Source organism: Ursus americanus, chromosome 9, assembly GCF_024610735.1.
Source record: "Ursus americanus isolate L20-20 chromosome 9, mUrsAme1.1.p, whole genome shotgun sequence".
Classification (NCBI taxonomy): domain Eukaryota; kingdom Metazoa; phylum Chordata; class Mammalia; order Carnivora; family Ursidae; genus Ursus; species Ursus americanus.
Genome location: NC_142135.1, coordinates 71,771,371 through 71,796,075, shown reverse-complemented (window position 1 = coordinate 71,796,075; position 24,705 = coordinate 71,771,371). Strand labels below are relative to the sequence as shown.

The 24,705-nt window shown below is 44.5% G+C and overlaps 1 protein-coding gene and 1 pseudogene across 6 annotated transcripts in view; one reads left to right on the top strand and one right to left on the bottom strand.

Moving 5' to 3' along the window:
• LYN (LYN proto-oncogene, Src family tyrosine kinase) overlaps positions 1-9,808 on the top strand; it is a 118,059-nt gene extending 108,251 nt beyond the window's left edge. For all 6 annotated transcript variants that reach the window (XM_045789072.2, XM_045789070.2, XM_087864873.1 and 3 more), the window contains exon 13: positions 8,341-9,808. In XM_045789072.2, coding sequence (XP_045645028.1) covers positions 8,341-8,543 — 203 coding nt within the window. In that variant the 3' untranslated portion in view covers positions 8,544-9,808. The remainder of the gene's footprint in view (positions 1-8,340) is intronic.
• LOC123786723 (ATP synthase F(0) complex subunit f, mitochondrial pseudogene) lies at positions 7,492-7,943 on the bottom strand (annotated as a pseudogene).
• Positions 9,809-24,705: the final 14,897 nt, after the last annotated feature.

Below are 24,705 nucleotides of genomic sequence, written 5' to 3'. Positions count from 1 at the left end.
CGACACAGCAGTCACAGCTCCTGCGTTTGCGAGCTGATATTCTAGCAGGAAGAGACTGATAACAGGCGACAGACAGACTGTCAGGTGGCGCAGCGCCCTGTGGAGTGGGTTAAAGATTAGCAAGGAGGAGGAGGAGGAAGGTTGCTGGTTTTATACTGTGATCCTGGTAGCAGCAGGTTTGAGGAGGGAGCCCCAGGGCTGTCTGGGGGGCTGAGCGTCCCATAGAGGAAGCAGGCACTGTATGGGATCCCGAAGCCCCGTGGTTTGGGTCTCCATGAGAATTTGCTGGATGAATGAATGACGTGTTTAAGCCATTTAACATCTAGATAAACACCATACTATGGATGAGAAAAACTTGTGGACAGAGCCGCAGTGTGGCCTTCATGCTCCTCATCACCCTCTGCTGTTTGGAGGGGCTATAGGGAAGTCAGGGACCAGGGGCAGGGAGCCTTAAGGTGGTGCCTACGCAGCGGGCTGACTGTCCCACGAAATCCCGCTTGTCCTAACATTTCGTAATCTGACTGCCACTCTGCTGCAGATGCTGAAGTGAATGAAAACATCACTGGAAAAAAGGGGAAATAGAGAAAAAGGAATATTTTCTTGATCAATCCTGGTATCTGACATTATGTATCTATATCTATAATCTATCTCTATATCTGTAAAATAGGGAAAATATTTCTTGATCAATCCTGATATCTGGTATTATGCATCCATGTCTATGATCTGTATCTATCTACAAAGAAAGGTTGTCTATTCAGATTATATATATGATCTGATATCTGATCAAATGAACATTTAACGTCATCAAACGATCTGTGATATGTCTGGCGTGCTCCAGAAAGACGTGCAGACGATGCCCGTGAGGTTCAGAGAAGGGACTCTTGCCCAGAACTGAATCACTCGCCCCTGGCAGAGCTCCTTCTGAACCCCAGGCCCGTGCGCCTCCCAAAACCCTTGTTCTCATCCACTATGCTCAATGTCCAGGATTTAAAAATGTTTAGGATAAAACAATCATTTAAAAAAAAAAAGCAGTAGAAAAATGGTAAAAAAAAAATAAAATAAAATAAGAATACAGTAGGACCAACCAGGAAGCACTGACCGGTCTACTCCCCAGTTAGCTTGTCCGCTGTAAGGACGGCAGATGCAAGAGATACCATCAGGAGTTCTGGATTGATGATGTATTCCGGTCATGAGAGTTGTACATGAGGAGAGCCTCTAGCATTAGGAGATGCGAACAGAACTGAACAATCCTATTTACATAAATATTGGAGGACTTGATTCACAGGTAGCACAGAAATCGGTGCACATCGCCAACAGGGGCCATGTCCATCACTGTTATAAAACAGCTTGTGGGAGAGACCCCACGGATAATTGAGTTATCCAGGCATATTTTCTTTACCCAAAAGAGTGCTGGATATGTTAAGTTTGGGTCTTTTTTAAGTGGTTTAGAAACCATATGCCTAGCTTTGCAAAATAATGGGAATAAGACAAAGGAGGGGACAAAACAAAGAGGAAATAAGGAAGTCAAATATAAAGTGAACGTGTATTTTTTAAAAGAAATGAAAGACTAAAAGATGAAATATACCAAAATGTTACTACTGTCCTTGGGCAATGAAATGATAGATTATAATTTTCTTTGTGATAAGCTTCTGAAGTTTCCAATTTTTATTTTTTCTCATTTTTTAAAAATCACGTCTTTATTAAATATTTCAGTGCTTGTTTATGTAATATACATGCATCAAAAAATCAGGTAGTACGAAAAGACTTCTAATGAACAATTGCCCCCCTGGCTTCATGCTCCTCAAAGGCATTTACTTTCAGGAATTTTAGCTATTTATTCTAATATTTGTTGCTCAGAATTCAAAATATTATACTATTATCTCTTAAGTAAAAAATTTTCCCCATTTTACTTATCATTAAGGTAAGTTAGATCCCATGGTTCTAACTCAAAAGATACAAAAAGTATATGGTAGACATCGCGTGGCTTTCATTCCTCATCTCCAGCCACCCCACCTTCCCCTTGCCCCCACTGGAACCATTATTAATCAATTTCTGGTGAATTGAACAGAGACTTTCTAGAAATATCCATGGAGATACCATTAGAGGTGTACCAAATACACATATTGTTGGCTGGGTGCCAAAACTGATATCACCAACAGAGAGCAAACTTCTGGGAATAAGAGAGTAAAATACACAGTTTTGTCAGTAAAAGTTACCTATCAAAATTCTAGTAGTCAAATACTAAATATGGGGCAGTAGAGGGTAGGAGTGTCATTTCCCACTTTGCAGTCCTTTGTGTTGAAATAGATTCGTTGAACAGGCACATCTAATATCACGAACTTCTGTGCACACCAAATGTAATTCAGGAAAAGTCTTTTTCTTAACACGTTTTTTAGAAAGAGGCCTTGCACCTGTCAATCATAATTTGGGCAAATGCCCCAAATCCTTTGTCTTCAACTACTGTTAGTCAAAAATTTCAACAGTCAAAACTGTTGAGTTTTAAAATGTTTAGCCCCCCACCCCCCACCCCTGCAAGCTCAAAGCAATGAGGAATCCTTTCCTTCAAGCCTTCTCTTGTTCTCACTGATGAGTGAGCACTGGATGAGTAGAGACAGTTTATCATGGTTGCTGCTGTACATGACTTTGGAGTTGGTCCTCATGAAAATTTGAGGCATCAGAGTTGGTATTCTGCTTCTAATTCATACTAGGACTTTTCCCAAATAGGACTTCTTCTTGAGAGACTCATGACCTACATAAAATTAAATCAATAAGGAAGTACCATTATCAAATTTGCTTATGTTATGAGTGCTATATGCCAGCCCTTTCACCTAGAATTTTAAACAAATTCCTCCCCTGGATCTGGCTTCTTGTGTGGCTGGGCCAAAGCAGATCGCTTCTGAATCCTGTCCTGTGTCTTGGATCCCGTTTCTTCTATGGAAGAACTCAGCATCTCTCTCTATCCCTGAAATTTCGCTGGTCGTTGTTACGTTAGGCTGGGCACTTGTTTTGTCCCTTCTGTTGGAAACTTGTAGCCATGAATTCTGGGAAGTCTTCACTATAGCCTCCTTGGAAATGTTCTCCTCTCCACTTTCTGTTCTCTTTCTGAGTCACATGCTGGAAGGTTGGAGACTCTCTGAGTCTCCTGTCTGCTCTTCTGTTTCTGTCACTCTGTCCTTGAGCACTGCTCATCCCCTCACCCTTCCATTGATGAGATATGTCTTATGAGAATGAGGGTCTGTGGGTGGTCCAGGCATCCTTGTTAGCGCCCTCCTGGGTCAGCATCTTCAGGTCTGTTCTCTGGGACCCTCAAGTTTCCTCAGAAGAGAATCTTCCAGGTCCTGCCTGTGGGGGACCAGCCTGGCCATCAGCATTCTGGGGGTGCCCTGGGGAGAGGGCATTGGTGTCTTTCGTTGTTGTCATTGTATTTTTTTTTATTGTGGTAAAATATACACCGAATAAACTTTACCATGTTAACCGCATTCAAGTGTACGATTCAGTAGCAGTAAGTATATTCACATTGGTGTGCAACCATCCCCACCCTTCGTTTCCACAATTTTTTCATCATCCCAAGCTTAAACTATAACCATTAATCAATAACTCCCTGTTGCCCTACCCTCCAGCCCCTGATAATCTCTATTTTACTTTCTGTCTGTGTGAATTTGACAACTCTAGGTAGCTCCTGTAAGTGGAATCATATAGTATTTGTCCCTTTGTGTCTGGTTTTTGTCTCTGAAGGCTGTGTTATGTCCTCAAGGTTCATTCAGGTTGTGGCGTGTGTCAGAAGGGCCTCATTTTTCCATCTTGAGCCTTTCTCCTCACTCCTGATCTTTCATCCCACACTTGACCCCACCCCCACTGGCATTCCTGAGCGTGGGGCTTGTCTCCTGCGGTTTCCTCAGCGTTCACCTGGGGCACCTGCCGGGCGGGTTCCAGGTATAGTCTGTCTGCAACAACCAACCTCTCCCTTCATGTGTGCGGTGACTCCATGGGGACCCTTTCCAGGGCATGGCGGGGTGAAACATCCTGCCTGTTGCTGGTTTCTCTCTCTTGTCGGCACTTCGGTTTCACGTCCCTGCTCTTGGCTCAGCCCACTTCTGCCTCTGCGTGACAGAGGTTTCATCAAAGATGGAGTTTAAGTTTCTGTTTCTTGTTCTCTTTTTGTTTTAGGATGAATTAAAGGGGGCAAAGGAGGTGGGGCCAAAGACCCTTACCTCACTAGCTTAAAAGCAAACCATAATAATGTTCATATATGAATTTTCTAAAGAAAATAGAGGGGATCTTTGTGGTTGGGGGTTTGTTTTGCTTTGCTCTTACAGAGATAAAGGAGGCTTGAAAATGACAAAATTTTCTGAAGCGTCCTGTCTTTTCTGGCTGGTTCTTCCCAGACATGTCCAGCATCTTAATAGCATGTGTAAATTGGAATCAGGGAACTCATCTGCTATAAATGCTCACTTTGATCACAGGCAGTGCTCAAAACAACAACGAAAACAATCGACTTTTTGGAAGTATTACCGGGTGGAAGACTGTGGTCTCATGGCAGCCGCTACTTCCTTGCTCACACACACAAGAGGGCCCCTTGTCTGTTCTCTGCTGTACTGCATTTTTCTCCTTCCTGTCTTCCTTCACCAAGTTCTAGTCTCTGCTAATTCCTACCCACTCCAGATTTCACTTCCTGCTCCCCACCCACCTCCCTCTCCTGAGGGGGATCCTCCCCCATTGGGCTGTGAGCCGTTTGTGGACAAGACTCGGTCTTAAACAGTCTTTGTATCTCTCAGAGCTTAGTGTTAGCTCATGTCCCATAGTAAGCACACAAATGCTTGTGGAGAGAATGGAGGATGGAATATGAAACTGCTTGCTTTTATGATCACCGGCCAGTGGGCGTTTGCTTTCTTTAACCTAGCAACAGAGCAATGACCAAAGATCAGGTTTAATCTTAGGGTCTGGTTGAGATCTCCCTCCCCCTCTCTTTCTTTCTTCCACATGACTTGTCACTTAATAGCCTTATTTTGCTTGTTGATTTACTCGTGCATTCAGATTTCTTTCTTTCTAGTCCTCTTACCAAGTCAGATTCCCCCAGGCAGGATGGAGCACACCTGGCCTTTATCTGCATCATGGAGAGTCCTGCAGAGTTAGGAAAACATATGAGAACTAGGAAGGAAAAATCTGCAGTGGGACAAAGTGGGGGGTGGGGTGGGGTGGCTAGAAAGTCTTCTCTTCTGTGGGCATGTTCTGACCTTTCATTCAGCTGGGGGTTCTCAACGCAGAAAGTGAAAGAGATATTCCTGAGAGGTTGGCCATCCAGCTTTTCTATCATTCCGAATGTTAGTCCTCCTCCCAGGGTCCCAGAGCTTCACCCAAGGCCCATGTAGAAGCAAATACAGGGATTTCATCTGAAATTTATCCAAGTGAGCAGGGTTAGTGATGAGCCAGAGCAATGCTGAAACCACATACTTTCTGGAGACTGGAACCCCAAATGAAGAAAGGGCTGGAAATTGGTCTCTTGGCTCCAAGAGAATGAATTGAAGTCTTTCTGTTGGAACATTCCAATTACACAAATATTTGAAGATTGTGTTTCAGAAGACTTGAGCAAAATTAATTCACCATGTAAAGAACTTTCACGAGATCTTAGCGTCCATAAAGTTTGCTTGGAACTTTCCATTTCAAAAAACAAGGACTCTTCCAAGACAGAAGTAATCATGTCTTCTTTCAAGGGTTTAAATCCAGGCAGGGCCTTCAGTCACTGTGTTTTTAGAAAAAGAAAGGTTAGTTAAGGGCGGAGGAGTTCGAAGATCATGACCCATGGTAAGACATAAACAGAAACCCCACTCCACAAATAGAACCAAAGTTTCACAAAATCCACACTAACTTTTACTATGTATGGTGCGTTCTGATCTTTGCTGTGTCATTCTGTTGTGATTTATTTTAAAAAATACTGGTAGCTCCCTAAAAAAAAAAAAAAAAATCAGTTTGTCGATCTCAAATGGGTAGCAACCCAGAATTTGAGAAACACCGATTAGAAGATAAGTTCAAAAAAAGGCTCTGTTTCAAATCTAGTAAAAGACATTTGACTTCTAGTGTCTTTTAGAATCTTCCCAGTGTCCACCAGTGGTAAAAATCTATGGTTGTGGAGAGGAAATTGGATGTGATAAATGGAATTCCTCATGTGCCAGGCAACTGACATATTCTGCCTGAAAATACGCTGCATGAAATACCTTTTCCCTACAGAACGCGGCATCCACAAAACAGTCAAAACATGCAGATGGGGACAGGCCCTGCTAAACCGCTAAGTGAGCGCATTCCTCTATCCCATTTTATTTTTTTTTATTTTTTTTTTAAAGATTTTATTTATTTATTTGACAGAGATAGAGACAGCCAGCAAGAGAGGGAACACAAGCAGGGGAAGTGGGAGAGGAAGAAGCAGGCTCATAGCGGAGGAGCCTGATGTGGGGCTCGATCCCAGAACTCCGGGATCACGCCCTGAGCCGAAGGCAGACGCTCAACCGCCCGCTGTGCCACCCAGGCGCCCCCCTCTATCCCATTTTAATCATGGAGGAAAATGTTCTTTGTTTTTCCTCAAAGCTGCTCTTAGTATCAAAGACTGATATTTCAGCTCCTGAACTACCCTGAGTCATTTGACTACATTAAAAGCCACCCTTCATTAACAGTCCTGTTGTAGAGCCCAGTAGGAATAATGAACACCCCACCTGCTTCACTGGACATTGAGAACACGCATATTCCAGTGTCAGTGCGAGTTCTGACTCTGGCCTGTACTGAAGACTTTGTAGGGGACAATTGAATGATGGGACATAATCCATTGGACTAGCTGTTAAGGATTTTGACTTCTTCCAGTAAACTTACAGGGAAAAGCTGATTTTTAAAAACACGTATATTGGTAAGAGATAATGTACGTGAAGATGATTTTTTGGTATATGTATTACAGGTAGAAGCTGAAAGCAATACTACAAATGACATTGAGATTGGGTTGAGTCGTTCATTGAAGGATCAGTCAAGTGCACTATCCCTCTGCTGTTAAAAAGAACTTGCTCTCTCTTCTACTTCCGTTAGCCTGTTTTCACTCGGGCAAACTGAATACTGTCTTGATCCCCTTCGTACTAAAATTTACATTATTTAGTTGCTCACAGAAATCTTCTTAGCCTCCCTCTCTGTTTGTGAGGGCTCCTGTAACAAAATGTCACAGACTGAATAGTTCAAATTACTTTTCTCACGGTTTTGGAGGCCAGACGTCTGCGACAAGGTGTGGGCAGGTTTGTCTTTTCCTGAGGCTCCTCGTTGGCCTCTAAATGGCCACCTCCTCGTTGTGTCTTCACACAGGCATTACCTCAGTGCCCACACAATGCCCACACATCCTAGGTCTCTGTGTCCTAATCTCTTCTTCCAAGGACATCAGTCAGATTGGGTTAGGCCCCACCCTCAAGGCCTCATTTTAACTTGAATACCTCTTTAAAAATCCTGTCTCTATAGGCAGTCACGTTCTTTTTTTTTTTTTCAAGTACCAGTCATCTTTTATTGGATGCTAATTCTGAATTAGGATATGAAAGGATTCAAGGGTGCCAGGCAAAGGTCACGGTCAGGAATGCCAGATGTGCCTCCACACTGGGCCCTCTTCAGTGGTACTTGCATAGCCGCTGGTGTTTGAGTTCCTTGTAACAAGGACAGTAGTTGAAGAGCATGTAAGCTGCCAGCACCATAGCAACGCCCCCTCTCTTCTCATTGACATACTTGTTGTGATACCGGTAGTAACCTCTTTGAAATGCTCCGGCAGTGCCCTTAGGGGTGAAATCCCGCATCAGTATCCAGCTAGGCAGCTCTCCTAGTTTCACATCCATGAGCTTCTTCTCCTTCACTGGTACTACTGACGCCATTTTGGAGTCCTGGGTGTCCGCTCTGTCGGGCCGCGGAAGGACTCTAAGCAGTCACATTCTGAGGCTCGGGACTGAGGAGTTCAGGAGTTCTGAGGACTTCAACATATGAATGTATTTGGGCGGGGCCACAATTCAGCCCATAACCACCTCTAAGGCTTGCTTCAAGAAAGGGATGCAGGACGGGGCTCCTGGGTGGCTCAGTCAGTCGGTTAAGCGTCTGCCTTTGGCTCTGGCCCTGATCTCAGGGTCCTCGGATCGAGCCCCGCGTTGGGGAGTCTGCTTCTCCCTCTCAATCTCCCTCTGTGCTTGCTCTCTCTCACCCTCTCTCTCTCTCTCAAATAAATAACATTTTTAAAAAAGAAGAAGAAGAATGGATGCGGGATGTGGGGAGCAGAAAGACCACTGCGGTGCTCGACCCTGGGTCAGGTTTCTCAATGGTACCTTTCTTTTGCTTTAGGGAGAACTAATGCCGACGTGATGACCGCCCTGTCCCAGGGCTACAGGATGCCCCGCATGGAGAACTGCCCAGATGAGCTCTATGACATCATGAAAATGTGCTGGAAGGAAAAGGCAGAAGAGAGGCCAACGTTTGATTACTTGCAGAGCGTCCTGGATGATTTCTACACTGCCACAGAAGGGCAGTATCAGCAGCAGCCTTAATGCACAGGGAGACTCATGGCCATTTTTGCCTCCTGCAAAAAGAAAACAGGACAATCAGTGGTTGCAGGACAATCTCCTGCACTGGGGTCATCCACCGTCCCTGCTTCCTGAAAGTGAGGCTAGGTTACTCAGGAAGAACACTCTCGACATGGAAGAAAAGTATTCTCGTTCGCATTGGCTGATGCACCTGGTTGCCGCTTGGACTGCTCCCAGCTGGCAATCTTGCTTTGCTAGACCAACATCTGCAGACAGCCGTCTGAGAAGAGAACACCTGTTCTGTCCAAAATGCGCCCACTCTGGCCTCTTGTTTACAGCTCCATGTGTGACTCCGAGGTTCAGAGGCCACTGCAATGAATCTCAAATAGTAACAGACTTAAACTCATTTATAAAAGTAAAGTAACCAGATGCATATCATGACCCTTCTTTGCATTTTCTCTATGCTTTGGCTTATCTGTTAAAAAATTACTAATCCAATCTGTTAAATTTTGCAGGTGAAGTCCGAAGGTTACAATGGTCTCTCCCAGGTTTCAGTGAGGTTCCCCTCCCCCTAAAATCTGAGACTGTTAAACATTTTCCTTCCGTGGAGACTGCTCAGAACCCCCAGACATGAAACAGAGCAGCCACAATGCTCTTCTGGTCTGTCCCTGTGGAAATATCCCTTGTAAGCGTGCGGAGCGGCTGTGTGTCCCCGCGTGGACCCCGCCGACGGCCAGGGCTGGCCCAGACCTCTCAGGAAAGGGACAAGGGCCTCAGGAACTGCTCTGCCCTAAGAAGGAATATTTTTAACAGTCCAGCTTTTCAGTTCCACAATTTCCTATATGGAGACTCTTTTGACAACGTACTTTGGGACAGTAATAAGATTCTAATCCCTGCAGGGCCTTATAGGGCCTTATAAAACATAAGAATGTTCTTTATTGCTTCCAATGATTTGAACATTATTTTAATGATGAAATGTTAATTTTAATTGCACTTGAGAAAAGTAAAAACGCCATCTTTGGGTCTATTTTTGTGATTCAGCAATCTTTTCTAAATTGTGTAAGGTGTGTGTGAGACTATTTATACAAGGATATGAAAGCAGAGTAAGTGGCTGAGGAGGCTCAAAAGGGCCCCCGTAGCAAGGGATACGAGAGGTTTTGTTTACTAAATTTTTCTACTGTAAGCTTTGAATAGAAAATGCTATATCACCCCGTTTCACTTATGCTCTTGTGTATATACCTAATATTTCTATTTTTTGATTTTATTTTAATACACCTGGCCCAATAACATCTCGAGCTTTTTCCTTGTGTTAAACATTTCCAATTATCATCATTGTAAAACTAAGTGCCATTTGTGGAGGGAGGGGGATGAGAGGGGATTCCATATAGTTTTTTTTTTTTTTTTAAGATTTTATTTATTTATTTGACAGAGACAGCCAGCGAGAGAGGGAACACAAGCAGGGGGAGTGGGAGAGGAAGAAGCAGGCTCCCAGTGGAGGAGCCTGATGTGGGGCTCGATCCCAGAACACCAGGATCACACCCTGAGCCGAAGGCAGACGCTTAACCGCTGTGCCACCCAGGCGCCCCGAATTCCATATAGTTCTATCATTTAAAGAACTTGTACAAGTTCTCCATCCTTTGAGCAAAAAAAAAGAAAAAAAGGGGAAAAAAAATGAAAACCCCGGAGTTGACAGCCTGGATATCCCTTAATAGGGCCAAATAGGATTTGTTTTCAAATAGGCTTAGCAGGCATCACTAGAATTTCATTTTAGGTGTGTTGCCCAGGTGTTGGGTACCTAGGGGAAGGGATAAAATATACTTCTGTTCCCTAAATTTTAACCTATTTTCCTGTGCGTATTTTTTAATGTCCTTCCTAAAATATTCTAAAGTTTTTAATTCACAAGAGCCACACTCGCAAAGTGGACTTTTATCGCCATATAATGTCTGCACCGCTGATGACTTGATTCACAACGGTCCGTCTTCTGCATACACCTGCCTGTTCACATTTCATTTCAGAATCACACATATGGTCCAGCATGTTATGTGGTTTTGAGAAAGTGTAAAGAATCCCGAGGGCAAAAAGAAGTCTCTAGAAAATTAGTAAGTTTGTCTTCACCTTGTTTTTCTTCTCTTGATTCTGCTTCCTTTTGCCATTTTACATTCAACTTTCTCTCTCAATCAAGTCTGTGAGCCTTTCCTCCGGCACCTTGGGCCTCGTCACTCCCTTTCAGAATCTGCTCCAGCCACGTCCTACTCAATGGACAGGGAGCTCAGTGTCTTCCCTTGTCAGGAAGATTCCAGCTTCCTCATGACTGGCAGGCAGAAAGAGGGGCTGAGTAGGTGTTTGTGTCATGATAGGGTCTCCGGTGGGGTGCAGAATGCCTGGTATCATCACACCCGCGATCGTTGTCAAGGACTTGAAACATTGAATGGCCACTCCTCTGCCCCGCGGACCTGCCTTCGTGGTTCTGCAGTGAAGAATTTGTGTCACCACTCGAAAAGCTTGGTGGATATACTGTGTGCCCAGGCTTGAGAGTCACTCCCTCGCTTTGACCCAATATTGCAAAGTTAACTGCTCACAGGAAGGACAGCCCTCTTTCCTTAGATGGTTTAATTGCCCCAAGGGAATGAGGAGTCCAGGAGGAAGGAAAAGGAGAAAGTTGCCTTTTTCCTTAAAACAGCCCTGGAGCTCACTGAATCTGAGGTAAAACAGCCTTGGCATTGGTGTTCTCAGTAGAAGGGGTGCTCCGTGGACCCTCCAGGCAGACCTCCCTGGTTCTGTCGGAATCGCACTGGAAAAGCCTACTGCCCATGCCTTCTCCCAGGGAAGATACTATACTGCAGAATCCTCGATTCCTGTCCCCAAAGTGAGGCCAGTAAAAGAAGGGACTGTACTTATTTACTTACACAGTAGGATAGATCGAGGGCACTGAAATGTTAGGTTTAAGCTCATTTCCAGTGTTGCGTGTGGTGATGGCTCTCCTCTCCTCGAACACTCTGCATCATAGGGGCAAGCCGCCGAAAGGCAGTGGGCACTGCACACCAGCATCTGGTGCGCTGGGCTGAAGTGAAGCCGCCGCTCCTCCGGCCGAGCTCCGCAGCCTTCACCATCGTAACTCCACCCTCCACGGCCAGTTAGTTTCTTGCGTGCTCAGAGGAGATCACACCCCCACCTCTCCTCTCGTGTCTGTTTTCGACCTCTGCCTAGTTGAATGGACATTCCAGTTCTCTATCTGCCACATTTTGACGACCTGAAGTTACTGGGTTAAGGGAAGATGAGCCTTGCCGTTCTAACTTACACCCACCACGAAGCTAACTTACACCCACCATTTGCTCAGTGCTCTCTTTTGCACTTTGTAAAACGTACCTGTAACGCACACCACAACCCTTGAAGGTATGGCCAATGCTATGACTTCCTTCGTGGCTGAAAAATCAGATGTAATTTTAATTTTGGAAAACAAGTCATGCAAGAATTCAACTCACCACTCACACCTTTGAAAAAGACAATTTGTGAGACGACACTTTGTTTTCCTCTTTTCTTTTCTTTCCTTTTACAGTAATCTTTGTGCCCATTGTGGAGCTCAAACTCATGACCCCGAGATCAAGATTGCATTCTCTACTGACTGAGCCAGCCGGGCACCCTGAGACTACACTTTCGAATAAAATGCTTTGATAACATTTATGCTTCATTTTATAACATGAAGTTGTATGGAATGGATAAAGTTTTATTCCAGAAAGTTCTTAATGTGACAGATGTATAGGAGGAAAGCCTTCCGATTTAATTTCCTGTGTTTTTATGAATCTAAATACTTCAGGTAGAAGTGAGTGCCAAAAGCATCACCAGGTTCCCAAGATGGTCACCATGTGATCTTGGGGATTTCACTTACATGTGGAAATAATAGGGGCAGTCTTGGTGGCCTCCATCTCTAGGTTGTTGGAAAGATTAGTCAGAAATAATCGGGATTGGGCAGTGTTCAATATTAGCACAGAGCTTCTTGAATCAAAGGTGGCTTTATTTACCCACTCAAAGTAGATACCATGTCACAAAACAGGAAAATAATACACGAATTGGTTTTTTTTACACTTATTTGGGCTTGGACAAAAGCCCTTAGTCCCTCATCTGCTATCCTTAAGGTGAAATCTGTTTTTGATTTCAGATTTGATTTTGTTTTTTATTTAAAAGGTTAATGCAATGAGGCGCCTGGGTGACTCAGGGGGTTAAGCGTCAGTCTTCAACTCAGGTCATGATCCCAGGGTCCTAGGATCGAGTCTTGCATTGGGTTCCCTGCTCTGTGGGGAGTCTGCTTCTCCCTCTACCTTCCACCCTGCTCGAGATCTCTCTCTCAAATAAATAAATAAAATCTTTTTTAAAAGGTTGATGCAATAAACACATTGAATATTTGGTGGTAAACCTTCAGTGAACAGTGGAGAAGAAACCTTTAATCAAATAAAACATTTCTGCAGAAAAATGCCTGAACTCACACCAAGTGGGATGAATATAGCCTGTAAATAGCTTCAGGTCAAGTTCTTCCATCAAATGGTTTCTAAAAACAAAAAACAACAACAACAAAAACCCAACTTGGTTTTCAGAGTTTTGGGGACTTTGGAATTGTGGATAGGGGATAGTTTTGTACTCTGAGATCTTGAAGAAGGTGCAAGACCACAGGACCTTTTAGTATCGGTGTGTCCGATTCAGATGGAGGACGTTGGGACTGTGGGTGCGCAAAGCCCATTTCCTGCAGCCATGTTCCAAGATGCAAAGTAGTTTTGAGTCTCTTTGAAACAACACAGGCATGAAAATAATCTCTGCTGGAATTCACGTCAGGGAGGTCTGACACTTAGCAGTTCCCGTGAGGAAAATATCTGGTGGTTTTAGTTGACCACAAGAACTACCAGTGTGGTGTGGTTGCTAAAACAGTTAAGGAGTGTGGTAGTGAGTTATGTTAGGAGCTCAAAAAGGGCTCCAAACAAAAAAAAAAAAGATGTTCTTTCTTCCTAACACGCAATTGAGACCATGTGGAAGCATTGCATTCAATTCTGAACGCCTGATGGCGGGTTCTCAGATCCTAACTGCTCTGGAAAAGTCACTTTGATGTGGGCGATGGGGTGTGCGTGAAAGAAGTGGGAGTGTGGACTTCTTCGGGCAGTCGGGGGAGGGGGAGCCACAGCACAGACGTTTTGATGGGAGAGATAAATGGGAATCATTTTAAAACATTTGCTCCATCCAATAATTATATTTTAAATCCCACTTTGTATGACATTTTGAAAGGGGCTCATCACTCCTCATCTCTGTTTTGTCAACGTACTTCAAACAAGGTGTTCTACTTCAAACAAGGTGTTCTACGGGCTAATAGTAGTCATTCAATACAGTGCTTTCCTGAGCACTTGCCTGAGGACAGGGAAGGTGGCAGACGTGCAAGGGACAGTCCCATCTCAAATTGCTTGCTTTAAAGGGGCAAGTTACAGGGATGATACGGGTAGTGCAAGAAAACTATCACAACAGGGGGAAATAGGTTCAAAATGGGAAGAAGATCATTCTAGGGAGAGATGGCAAAGCTGGTTACAGGAGCAGGCACGGAGGTAAAGAAAAAAAGGCTTCATTAAATAAGCGACATTCCAGAGGGGCTTTGCGGGGAAACAGCACCGGCAAGTGGAAAGGAGTGGCGGGGTGAAGTTTCAGAGAGGATATAGCAAGACTAGCAGCGAGCAGCATGGGAAGCACCGAAGGACAGATCCCCCCAGACTGGTAGCATTAGGGCACTGATACCCAAACTTGTGATTGCATCAGAATCACCTGGAAGCCTCATTATAACAGATCACTGCCCTCTGCCCCGAGTTTCTGGTTCTGGGTCTAGGTAGGTCTGGGGAGGCACCCAGGAACAGCAGCTGATATTCTTGGCTCCGCACCACTGTTTGAGAGCCCCCGAACGTGCAGCTTCTCGGCAGCTGGGGAACCCAGTGAACCAGGACAAGGCCACCATGTGGAGAACATATGGAGCCCCAGGTGAGGAGTGCGGCCTGTATTAGAGCATGCTGGTGGTAGCCCTGCGCAACTGAGGGAGGCTTACGGGAGCCTCACAGGAGGCCGGTGGAGCATGGAGCCTGCGGCCCAGGGACTGCGGAGCCACGTTGCCTGGCTTCCTAGCCTGGCTTTGTTTATTGTGCTCAGCTACAAAATAGGGGTAAGAATAGTACTCCCCTCACAGGGTTGTTAGGAGGAATAAATGATGTAATATTTCACTGTGAGTGAGGCACAGAGTCAAGCCAATGTGTTTGTGAAATAAAAACGCGAAATCAAGATGTTTGGTAATCAAGATGTTAAATAAAGGGGCACCTGGGTGGCTCCGATGGGTAAGCATCTGTCTTCGGCTCAGGTCATGACTCCAGGGTCCTGGGATCAAATTCTGCATCGGGCTCCCTGCTCAGCAGAGAGTCTGCTTCTAACCTCTCCCTCTGCCCCTCCCCACCCTCGTGTTCTCTCTCACTAACTATGCTCTCTCTCTCTCTCTCAAATAACTAAATATTTTTTTTAAAAAGATGTTAAATAAAATGCAATGTCAGAAAAGCACAGTGTGAAGTCCAATCAGCGAGCAGTGTGGGGGACGGGTGGACGGGCAAAGCAGCAAGGAGGCTGTTACGGTTGTCCCAGTGGGGAGAACATAAGCCCCCCAGCTAGGGTTGCTGTGCTCTGGGAGACACTGCAGACACAGACCTCCTGAGGGCCTTGCCTGGCATCCTGAGGCTGGGTTTCTTTAGATGTGGAATGCAGGGGTACAGAGATCTGTTTGTGTGGTTTTTGTTTTTTAACAACCTCCCTCACCTGTGAGATCCGGTTTCAGTATTCAAATTATAACCCTGATAAACTCAAGCAGGGAATTGGATTTTGGAGGTGGTAACTGTTACAGGTTGAATTGGGTCCTTCCAAAATGGTATGTTGAAGCCCTAACTTCCAATACCTCAGAATGTGACCTGATTTAAAAATAGGGTTGTTATTAGCTAAGCCAAGAGGACTTTACCAGTAGGTCCCCAGTCCAATATAATGTGCACACTTATAAAAAGAACATTCTGGGAAGAGATAGAACACCCATAGAAGGAAGACTATGTCAGCAGCCCCGGGAAGAAGAAGCCCAGGAGAGAAGCCTGGAACAGATCCTACCCTCACGCTCTCTGAAGGAACCCACCTGCCAGCACCTTAATCTCAGACTTCTGGCCCCCAGCACTATGAGATGATACGTTTCTGTTGTCAAAACTACCCAGTTGGTGGCACTTCGTTACAACAGTCCTAGCACATGAATACAGCAGCCTCGTGAAGTTATAGGAGTGGCTGATAAAAGAGAAAATTGTGAAAAACAAAAATTGGGAGAATCTGCAATTGAGGAGAAGAGAGCGAGGCCAGCAAACCAGACAAAGCAGTGTCTGCTAAGGCAGGAAGGAGGAGCACTAACCTGGTGTGCCGTCCAGGGTCTAGAGACGGGGCCGCAGTGTGTCTCAAAATGTAGGTTTCGTAGTCAATGTACTCAAGTGTAGTGAGGCCAACAGATGAGGAGACAATGGTCATTGAAAAGATGTTGGGGGGCTCAGTCGGTTGAGCGTCAACTGCTGGTTTCAGCTCAGGTCATGCTCTCAAGGCCGTGAGATTGAGCCCCATGTCAGTGCAGAGCCTGCTTGAGATTCTCTCCGTCCGCCCCTCCCCCAACTCATATGCTCTTGCGCTCTCTCAAATAAATAAATACATCTTTTTAAAAAATGGAGGAAGATAAAAACAGGTCAGGGCAAGCAGGCATTTTGTCTTGACAGGAGCAGAAGCCCCCCGAGTGTAAGAATCGTGCCTCACTTGTACCCCATCCCCAGTGCCCAGAAAAGCCCTTTCAAACTCCAGAGGCATCTGGAAAGAGGTGGGAGAGAAAGGATTGCAGAGACCTAAAGAGAAGGGGGTGCAAGGATGTCCCCCCCTGAGCTAACAGGGGAGGACACAGAGGGCAACGTGGCTGGGGGATGTAGTGGGGGCCCAGCTCATGGCTTGGTTAATGCAGCTGAAGAGGCAGCCATGCCATGTCGTGGAAGTGATGCAAGCAAGCTGTGAAGATAGTAAGCAGAGTTCGGAAGAGTTGAGGTGAATGCAAAGAAGGAGATGGCGAAGGGGAAGAAGACCTGCCCTACAGAGCAGCCGAGCATCCTAGCTCACGGGGAGAAAGCCCCGCAGCACTCAGGGCCGCCAGCGCCACTGCCCCTGGCAGCTGTGCTCTGCTCCCCCTCCAAGACCGGGCTCCTGCTGCAGCCCAAGGGAGGTTCTGGTCTAAAGAATGCAAAGCAACGCCAAGGACGGCTGTTAACGCTGAATACAGGAGTCTGCGAGGGCTGCCATCACAAGACACCACTGACCGGGGGGCTAGAGCAACAGAAATGTATTGCTCACAGCTCTGGAACGTAAAAGTCCAAGATCAAGGTGTTGGCAGTGTTGGTTCCTTCTGAGGCCTCTCTCCTTCGTTGGCAGATGCCCGCCTTCTCCCTGTGTCCTCACACGGTCTTCCCTCTGCATGTGTCTGTGACCTAATCTCCTTTTCTTATAAAGATACCAGTTATATTGGATTAGGGCCCACCTCATGACCTCATTGTACCTTCAGTACCTCGGTCAAGACCTTCTCTCCAAATACACTCAAGTTCTGAGTTACTGGAGGTCATAGTCAATGTATTTGGAGGGGAACACAATTCAACCACAACACTCAAGTCTCTTCATGGAGAATATATAGTAAGAAGGCAACCAGATGTCATCGAACTGCATCAAGAGCAGAGAGCAGTTAGGATGTCCATGTTTCCTTATAGAAAGCATCAAAGGCCACACACTGCTTCCAGCCCCCTCTTGCAGCCGCAGGGCTCTGGACAGGGGCTCCCATCTGGGGTCTGGGCCCTGGCTCCTCCGGCACTGGCTCGCCTTACCCAAAGGCCCTTGGAACCTCTCCAGCCCTAGCTTGCTCAAGCCTTCTCTGCCGGGTGCACAGGGTGGTTGAGTAATCAGGGAAGACAAGGATTTGAAAGTGCCTCCCCATCTACAACGGGCCACGCTGGCCGCAGGAGGTGGGGAAGGCTGTCCCGGTGCACGCATAGACCCCCAGTCGGAACCCACGTTTCCTGAGAGGGAGACAACAGCCCCTGGAGGCCGGAGCGAGGTGGGGCTTCCAACTGGCTGCTGGGTGGGGCTTCAAAGAAGGACACTGTAAGCCAGAGACAAAAAAGAGAGGCGAGGAGAGGAACATCAGAGGTGAAAAGCTGTAGTGCTTTGACTCCTTGTCAGGCAGGCAGTGGGGGGCCCCACCGGAGCGGAGCAAGGGCCTCGCTGAACCTGCCCACTGGGCCTCCCGCAGCTTCCGAAGGCAGCGCCAGAGGGGAAATCCGAGCCAGGATAAAACGCTCTGGAGCAGCAGCAGGCCAGAGTAATCTCTGATTCTTAGAATGGAAAAACACGATGGGCGGTGCGCTTACGGCCCCAGTCCGGGGCACGCGCACTTACACACACACACAGGTGGTAATTATCATCAGTAGCGATCATCTTCCACCATATCATTATTCCAAGGGATACGTAAGTACGCCAAGCTTTTTTTGTTTAAACATAAAATTATTTCAGAGACAGAACGCTTTCCTATTATTACTTGCCAGAATCTTCAGCTGTTGTGGCTTTTGTTATTAATGTCATTTAAAATGACTTTTATCCCTAAGAAAGCAGAACTAGTGGATAAGAACTAGGAGTGAGTTATCTCAACTCTGGGAGATGTATAACGATAAGATACCAGCTGTTCACCCATTCATTCCATCCACTAGTGTTTCTCGATCACCCGCCATGCTGGGTGGTGAACTAGCTGGAGCGTAGTTCCTATTAAAGAACACCTCGACACACACCCCAGAGTGATTCTGTTATCACTTATCTCTCTCAACAGCAGCTTCCCATCTGTCAACAGCTTTAAAAATAGCCAAACCATATTGCAGAGAGCTGCTCGGGCTGTGGGAGGAAATGAAGAAAAAGAAGAAGAAACTTAAGGATCAGATTAAAACTCTCAACTCCAAAGAGTCGAATAAGAAAGAAAGACTTTCCATCTTTATATATTAATAGTGTAACAAAGAATGCCGGTAAGGAGCGAATTCCCCCATGCTGTATGTAAGCTTCTGGGAGGCATGCGGTGGGTTAGAAAATGGGGTTGTCTGTCAGAAGACTAACGTTGAGGCAGAGGAAGAAGTGAGAGCACCTTCAGGCTCCTCACAGAGCAGAACCCGAAAGTGGTGAATCCCCACCAGACACATATCCCCAAACCAACATTCAACAACAGGCGTGAGGTTTACAATCTGAATGTGCAGGGGTGCCTGGGTGGCTCAGTCTGTGAAGCGTCCGATTCTTGGTTTTGGCTCAGGTCATGATCTCAGGGTCCTGGGCTCAAGCCTCACATCTGGCTCTGAGTTCAGGGCGGAGTCTGCTTGTCCCTCTCCCTCCACTCCTCCCTACTCTCACCCTCTCTCTAAAATAAATAAATAAAATCGTTTAAAAAAAAAAAACAACAAATAAAATCTGAATGTGCAAACCTGCAAAGAAACTCCCTTGCAAAACAAGGACTGAACTCTCTCCTATGAGAGAAAAATAATTGTAAAGCTTTTTAAAAAGGACAGAAGGAAATCTCCTTTCATTCTTTTAACAGATCTCCTCCCATCAAATGTAGGAGTCTAGCTTCTGTTATTTTCTGGGGTTTTCAAGCTACTGTGTGAACGTTCAGTGAACATTGTGGCTAGTACTGCAGTGTCATTAAGCAGAGGCCTTGGGGAGAAATTCGAATTCTCACTGTTCTGCCCACTTATGCGAGTGCCTGAGAGGGTGATGTGGCCAGTGCTGCCCAGGATATAAATCCCTCTCCTCCTGCCCTGTGTTAAACAAGGTGGAAATAACCTGGTCACACAACTTCCCGGAGTTTCAGCATAGCAGTGAGAATGGGTGCAGAGAAGGGCAGCTCCCCAACTCTGAATTAGACATCATGTCTATGATAAGTCTTCTATCTCATTAAAAGGCCTCCATTCTGTTGAGATTCTCAAACAGTGACTCCTTGCTTATTCGGATAGTCAGGACAATATGTTTCCTTTTCCTTCAATGATTAGCCTCATGCAATTTGCCCAACTTTGTAAAATCTAATCATGATTAAGAGCTTCAAAAATTTTGACGCTATTATTGGACTCAGCTCAACTTCTAGAAATCTTAAATTTGTAAAAGTACTTAAGTATCTCATAGACTCAAATGCACTCCTTTCATCACTATTTATAATTTGAAAATATCGAAACTCTCTAAAGAGCTAATTTATTCAGTCTCTATGCATTAAAGACCTCCTATGCATTCAGAATTATGCAATACACCGAGGATATTTATGGGCCAATTTTAATCAATTACAAGGAAAGGTTAATTGATCTATGTAGAACACTTTAAGTGATATATACTAATGAGGAAGGAAAATGTTCATAATGTATTGTTAAGCAGAAATAACCCAAATATGAATTATTTACAAAGAACAATTAGACCTATTTTTTAAAAAAAAAGAAATAGTGAAAAGTATGCAAAGTAAGGAAAAAGGAGAGGGCACTTCAAGAGAACACACTCAAGTAATAAAGATTGAATTGAGCTTTTTTCTCTTTTATCTTTCAATTTTTGTTATCGTCTACTACTTTAATAATGGAAAAGAGAAATGCTCAAAGAATAATGGAGCTAAATACTATTTGTAGACTTAACAAAATCTATTAAGAAGCAAACAGATTGCTTTAAAAAAACCACAAACCCATAGTGATGGGGACGTGTCAAAGGGACACAGGAGCCAACCGAAAGCTCGCAACGGTCAAAGGTGGAATAATTTGAGTAACCAAATAAATCAAGAAGTATTGGATTATAACCCAGAGTGTAAAATAAAAATTCATGAGTCTATATCGGTATAAATAAATTCAACAAATAAGTGGAGAAGAGAAAATTTTCCCATGCAGAAGAATTCCAAATAATTTATGTAACTATTTCACCCTCAAAGAGGTGAAGCATAGCACCCTACTCCTTAAGCAGTCACTGTGCATAATGACTTCATTCCAAGGAGGACAGTACGGGAAGGGAGGGAAAAGGTAACTTGAGAGTGAAGCAACTTGACAAAGACTGCCTCAGCCAGGTGATAAAAGTCAACATTAGCACCAGTGATTAGTCTTGGCAGTAGTATGTACCCTTGAAAGGATAAAATGGCACTTAACGTCTGTGGTCTTCCTCCCCCAACTCTAATCTAATCATTAGGAAACATTGACACATTCCAATGCATGGGGCATCTTATACGATACCCAACCAGTAACACTCCAAACCTTCATGGTCATCAAAAATGAAGACAGTCTGAGAAACTGTCACAGCTAAGGAGCCTAAGGAAATACAAGAACTAAATCTAATGCGGTATCCTGGATGGGATCCTGGAACAGAAAAAGACATCAGCTAAAAAACAAGGAAGTCTGAATAAAGTGTGGACTTTAATAATAATAAATCAATGTCAATTCATTAGTTGTGACAAATGTACCATAGTAGGGGAAACTGGATGCAAGATATATGGGAACTCACTGTACTAGCTATGAAATTTTTCCATAAATCTGAAACAGTTCTAAAAATAAAGTTTGTGGGGCACCTGGGTGGCTCAGTCAGTGAAGTACCTGCCTTGGTCTCAGGTCATGATCCCAGGACCCTGGGATGGAGCCCCTCGTCTGGCTCCCTGCTCAGTGGGGAGTCTGTTCTCCCTCTGCTCCTCACCTCACTCATGCTCTCTCTCTCTCAAATAAATAAAATCTTTTTAAAACTTTTTTAAAGTAAAGTTTGTTAAAACAACAGAAAAGTAAACAAGTTCAACGAGTCTGTTCTCGGTACAGTGAAGCCAAGAGTTAGCATCCTGTCGTTTACATTTACCTAACATCTTACTGAGAGTTACATTATTCAAGAACTCCCTGTTTGTTTCAAGTGTAGATGCTTATTCATAAAGTTGAAACTTTATTAAGAACAAAAAGGAAAGGGAATATTTTTATCTGACTTCTGGGAAACACAAAGTAACAAACCAACCCCTGACAATAGGCTTTAAAAAACTTAGCATTCCAGTTAATTCCTTCGGGGGACAGCGCCATCTAGTGTTTAGTTACACAAATGAAACAATGGTGGTTCTGGTTCCTTTTCTATGGGCTGCTATACGTTGGCTTAAAAGAACAAAGAAATGGAAATATATCTCTACCCCATGCCCCCAGAGACTCCTCATCATCTCAAATGACCGAGAAATCCAATTGAAATAACATGGTGACATTTACAATTTCAGCCTTGAATCTTTCAGTTTATAAAATGTATACGTCTATTTTCAGAATTTCAGTTCAAAAATAATGTGTATGAAAGAGATTTTATCAGAAATACAAACTCATGAAAATGTCTAATAGTGTAGTCACTGTTTAAAAGTTATAAAATGACTTACGTCTTATAAAACAGCAGATCTCCATTCCAGCTGTCAGTTCTGGAAACTGCAAAGCTCTGACAAGTTCCTATTGTGCTGACTTTAATCCAACCCTTACATCAAGACCCCTTGCTTCATAAGTCCATGCCTGTTTTAATATGAGATTATTATTCATCAAGTTATGTCTTTATTAAGAATTAGGAGTAAAAAAGGAAAAAAATGGGCTCCATGAAGGTCTTAAACGTCTCAGGTGAAAAGACTCAAGTGATTAGTTAATATATATTGTTTTTGAACCTGAATGATTTTTCAAAATGTGTCACAAAAAGAAAGGAACACAGCTGAAATAACTGGCACCTTCCAATTGCAATAACCTAAAAGGTAGTTTGTCTAGAATATAAATGGCAAAAATTTACTTTCCACCCTTAATTTCCTCTGTGCTTGGCATATAGAACAGGTGGGGGAAAAACTTTACGGTTATTAATTTGAATGACGCTTCTTGTTCTCTTCTGACCACGTAGATATATTAAGATAGGCCCTAAAAGCAATTATTTCCATCATACCTGGAATTAAGAGGTGTGCCCTTAAAGAAGAGGTCACCTCTCAGGTAAAATTGGTCCTGGGTTTTGTTTTTCAGATTTCATCAAGATTTAGTTAGTCGGGAGCTTAAAGGCACTGATAACAACTTAGCCAGGTTATAATTTTTTCTAGTGCTTTGGTTTGCTTTTTCACATAAAAACTTCTCTTAGGTTTGGGCCTTAAAACTTTTCCTGAAGGCAAGCAAATTATTGTCCAACTTCAGTGATGATATCTGAGTTATGATGTGACTACGGACAATTTACCCCATTTTATTGGTTGATGTCTTTGCTCTGGAAGTATCAAAATCGCCCAGCTACAAAACAAACCAGTGACAGCAAGAAAACAGAAAATATCTGAAATGTAAGACACATAACAGACAGATGTAGAGTACTTTCTCCTGAAAGGTTTAGCCTCAAGAGAACTATGTGGTAATAAACCAGTGTACAAGAATTTGGACAAAATTGCCTCTGACAATAAGCATGGTGATAACCAGAAATGGTCACCCCTTCTTCCCTGGAAGCCGGTGCCTCCCTCCCCACATTCCCCACAGCACCTGCCCTGTGCAGCTCTAAGCTGGAGTCGCGGCTGCAGAGAGGTGTATGCCAGGTGCCTTTCCACGGTCCAGCAGCCCAGCTCAACCATGCTTTGTTGGTCCCTGGATTGCGTCTTATCAATAGTGACGTGTAAGAGATAAAACAGAATTGGTTTCCCCTGGTACAGAGACAGAAAGTCGAATAATTTTCCTGGTGATAGAAACAAACAGAAATCATCTAAGGAGGCGATGATGCTGGAACAGAAAATAAGAGTTTGGGACAGAGTCAACGGTCACCCGACGGTGGTTCTCATCAGTGCTAGGAATCTTCAGGAACAAGAAGCAGCAATTCATAAGCCTCTGCCCACAAGGCTCTAAACAGAGACTCTAAGCAGCGGGGAGGGGCACCTGGGGGGCTCAGCCGTTAAGCGTCTGCCTTAGGCTCAGTTCATGATCCCAGGGTCATGTGATCGAGTCCCGCTCCCTACTAGGCGGGAAGCCTGCTTCTCCCTCTCACACTCCCCTTGCTTGTGTGCCCTCTCTCTCTGTCAAATAAATAATATCTTTTAAAAAAAATAAATAAACAACTGGGAAACTTCTGTAGAAGATGTGCGTAGGAAATAGATGACCCAGAACAGAGCGGTCAGGCACAAGACTGGAGAGGTCCCCAGGACCACGGGCTAGGGTCTTCCTCCTGCCAGCGTATACTGGACACAATTATGCCAGGCCCTTTGGAGACATTTTCCCTTTCACAGCATGAGCTTACCAGAATAATTATCGTGTTGCTTTCCTTCCTGAGCTGAAGTAGAGTAAGGACAAACTAGAGCACATGTTCAGCCCAGACAAAAGCTAGCCTGTGTTACAAGACAACACCTTCGTGACCCTCCAGGCTCTGGAAGAAGAAAAGCCTGCATTTTACGATGACCAAAGACAGATAGACTTTTATTTTAAGGCGGGGAAGGTTTTATGATTCTGAAGATTTTGCTTTTTTCCTCTCAAAATCTTGGACATGACAAAGGATGGAATTATTGTTATCTGTCTAAAAAGCCTGAGACGTGGTGCATTTCTTTTTAAGTCTGTATCATAAATGTTCCGTACTGTGATGGTTTTCACAGATTTAGGGCTTTCAATCATCTTCAGATCTCTTAGCACCACTGCACTGGTCCTTGGAGAGGAGAACAGGCAACAAGCCTCTAAGGCATGTGAGAGAGGCAGTTTTACCAGGAACAAAGCACCACGAGGAGAAGTCATATACCACCACTAACTCCAACAAAAATAGAAAACAAAACGAAATACTGGCTGGAACTTTATGAAGAGGGGGTTGGAATCTAGTGGTGCTGGGAAGGAATAGCTTTCGGCTGTGCTAATATGTTCTCATGAAAATGAGTGGGTCCTTGGGCCAAGAAGAGAGGAAGAGAGAATTCATCCCCTAAACAGCAGAGGAGGCCAGCAAAGAGCCAGGAGAGCTGCCCCATCAGGGTGAGTGGTGGGAGTACATGGGGCGCTCTGGGTAGGGGGCTCAGCTGCAGTGACCTGAAGACTCTGTGGACTGTGCCCTGCTGTCTGTGGAAGGCAAATGTGATAGCTGTTGTTACTGGATTTCATTAAAC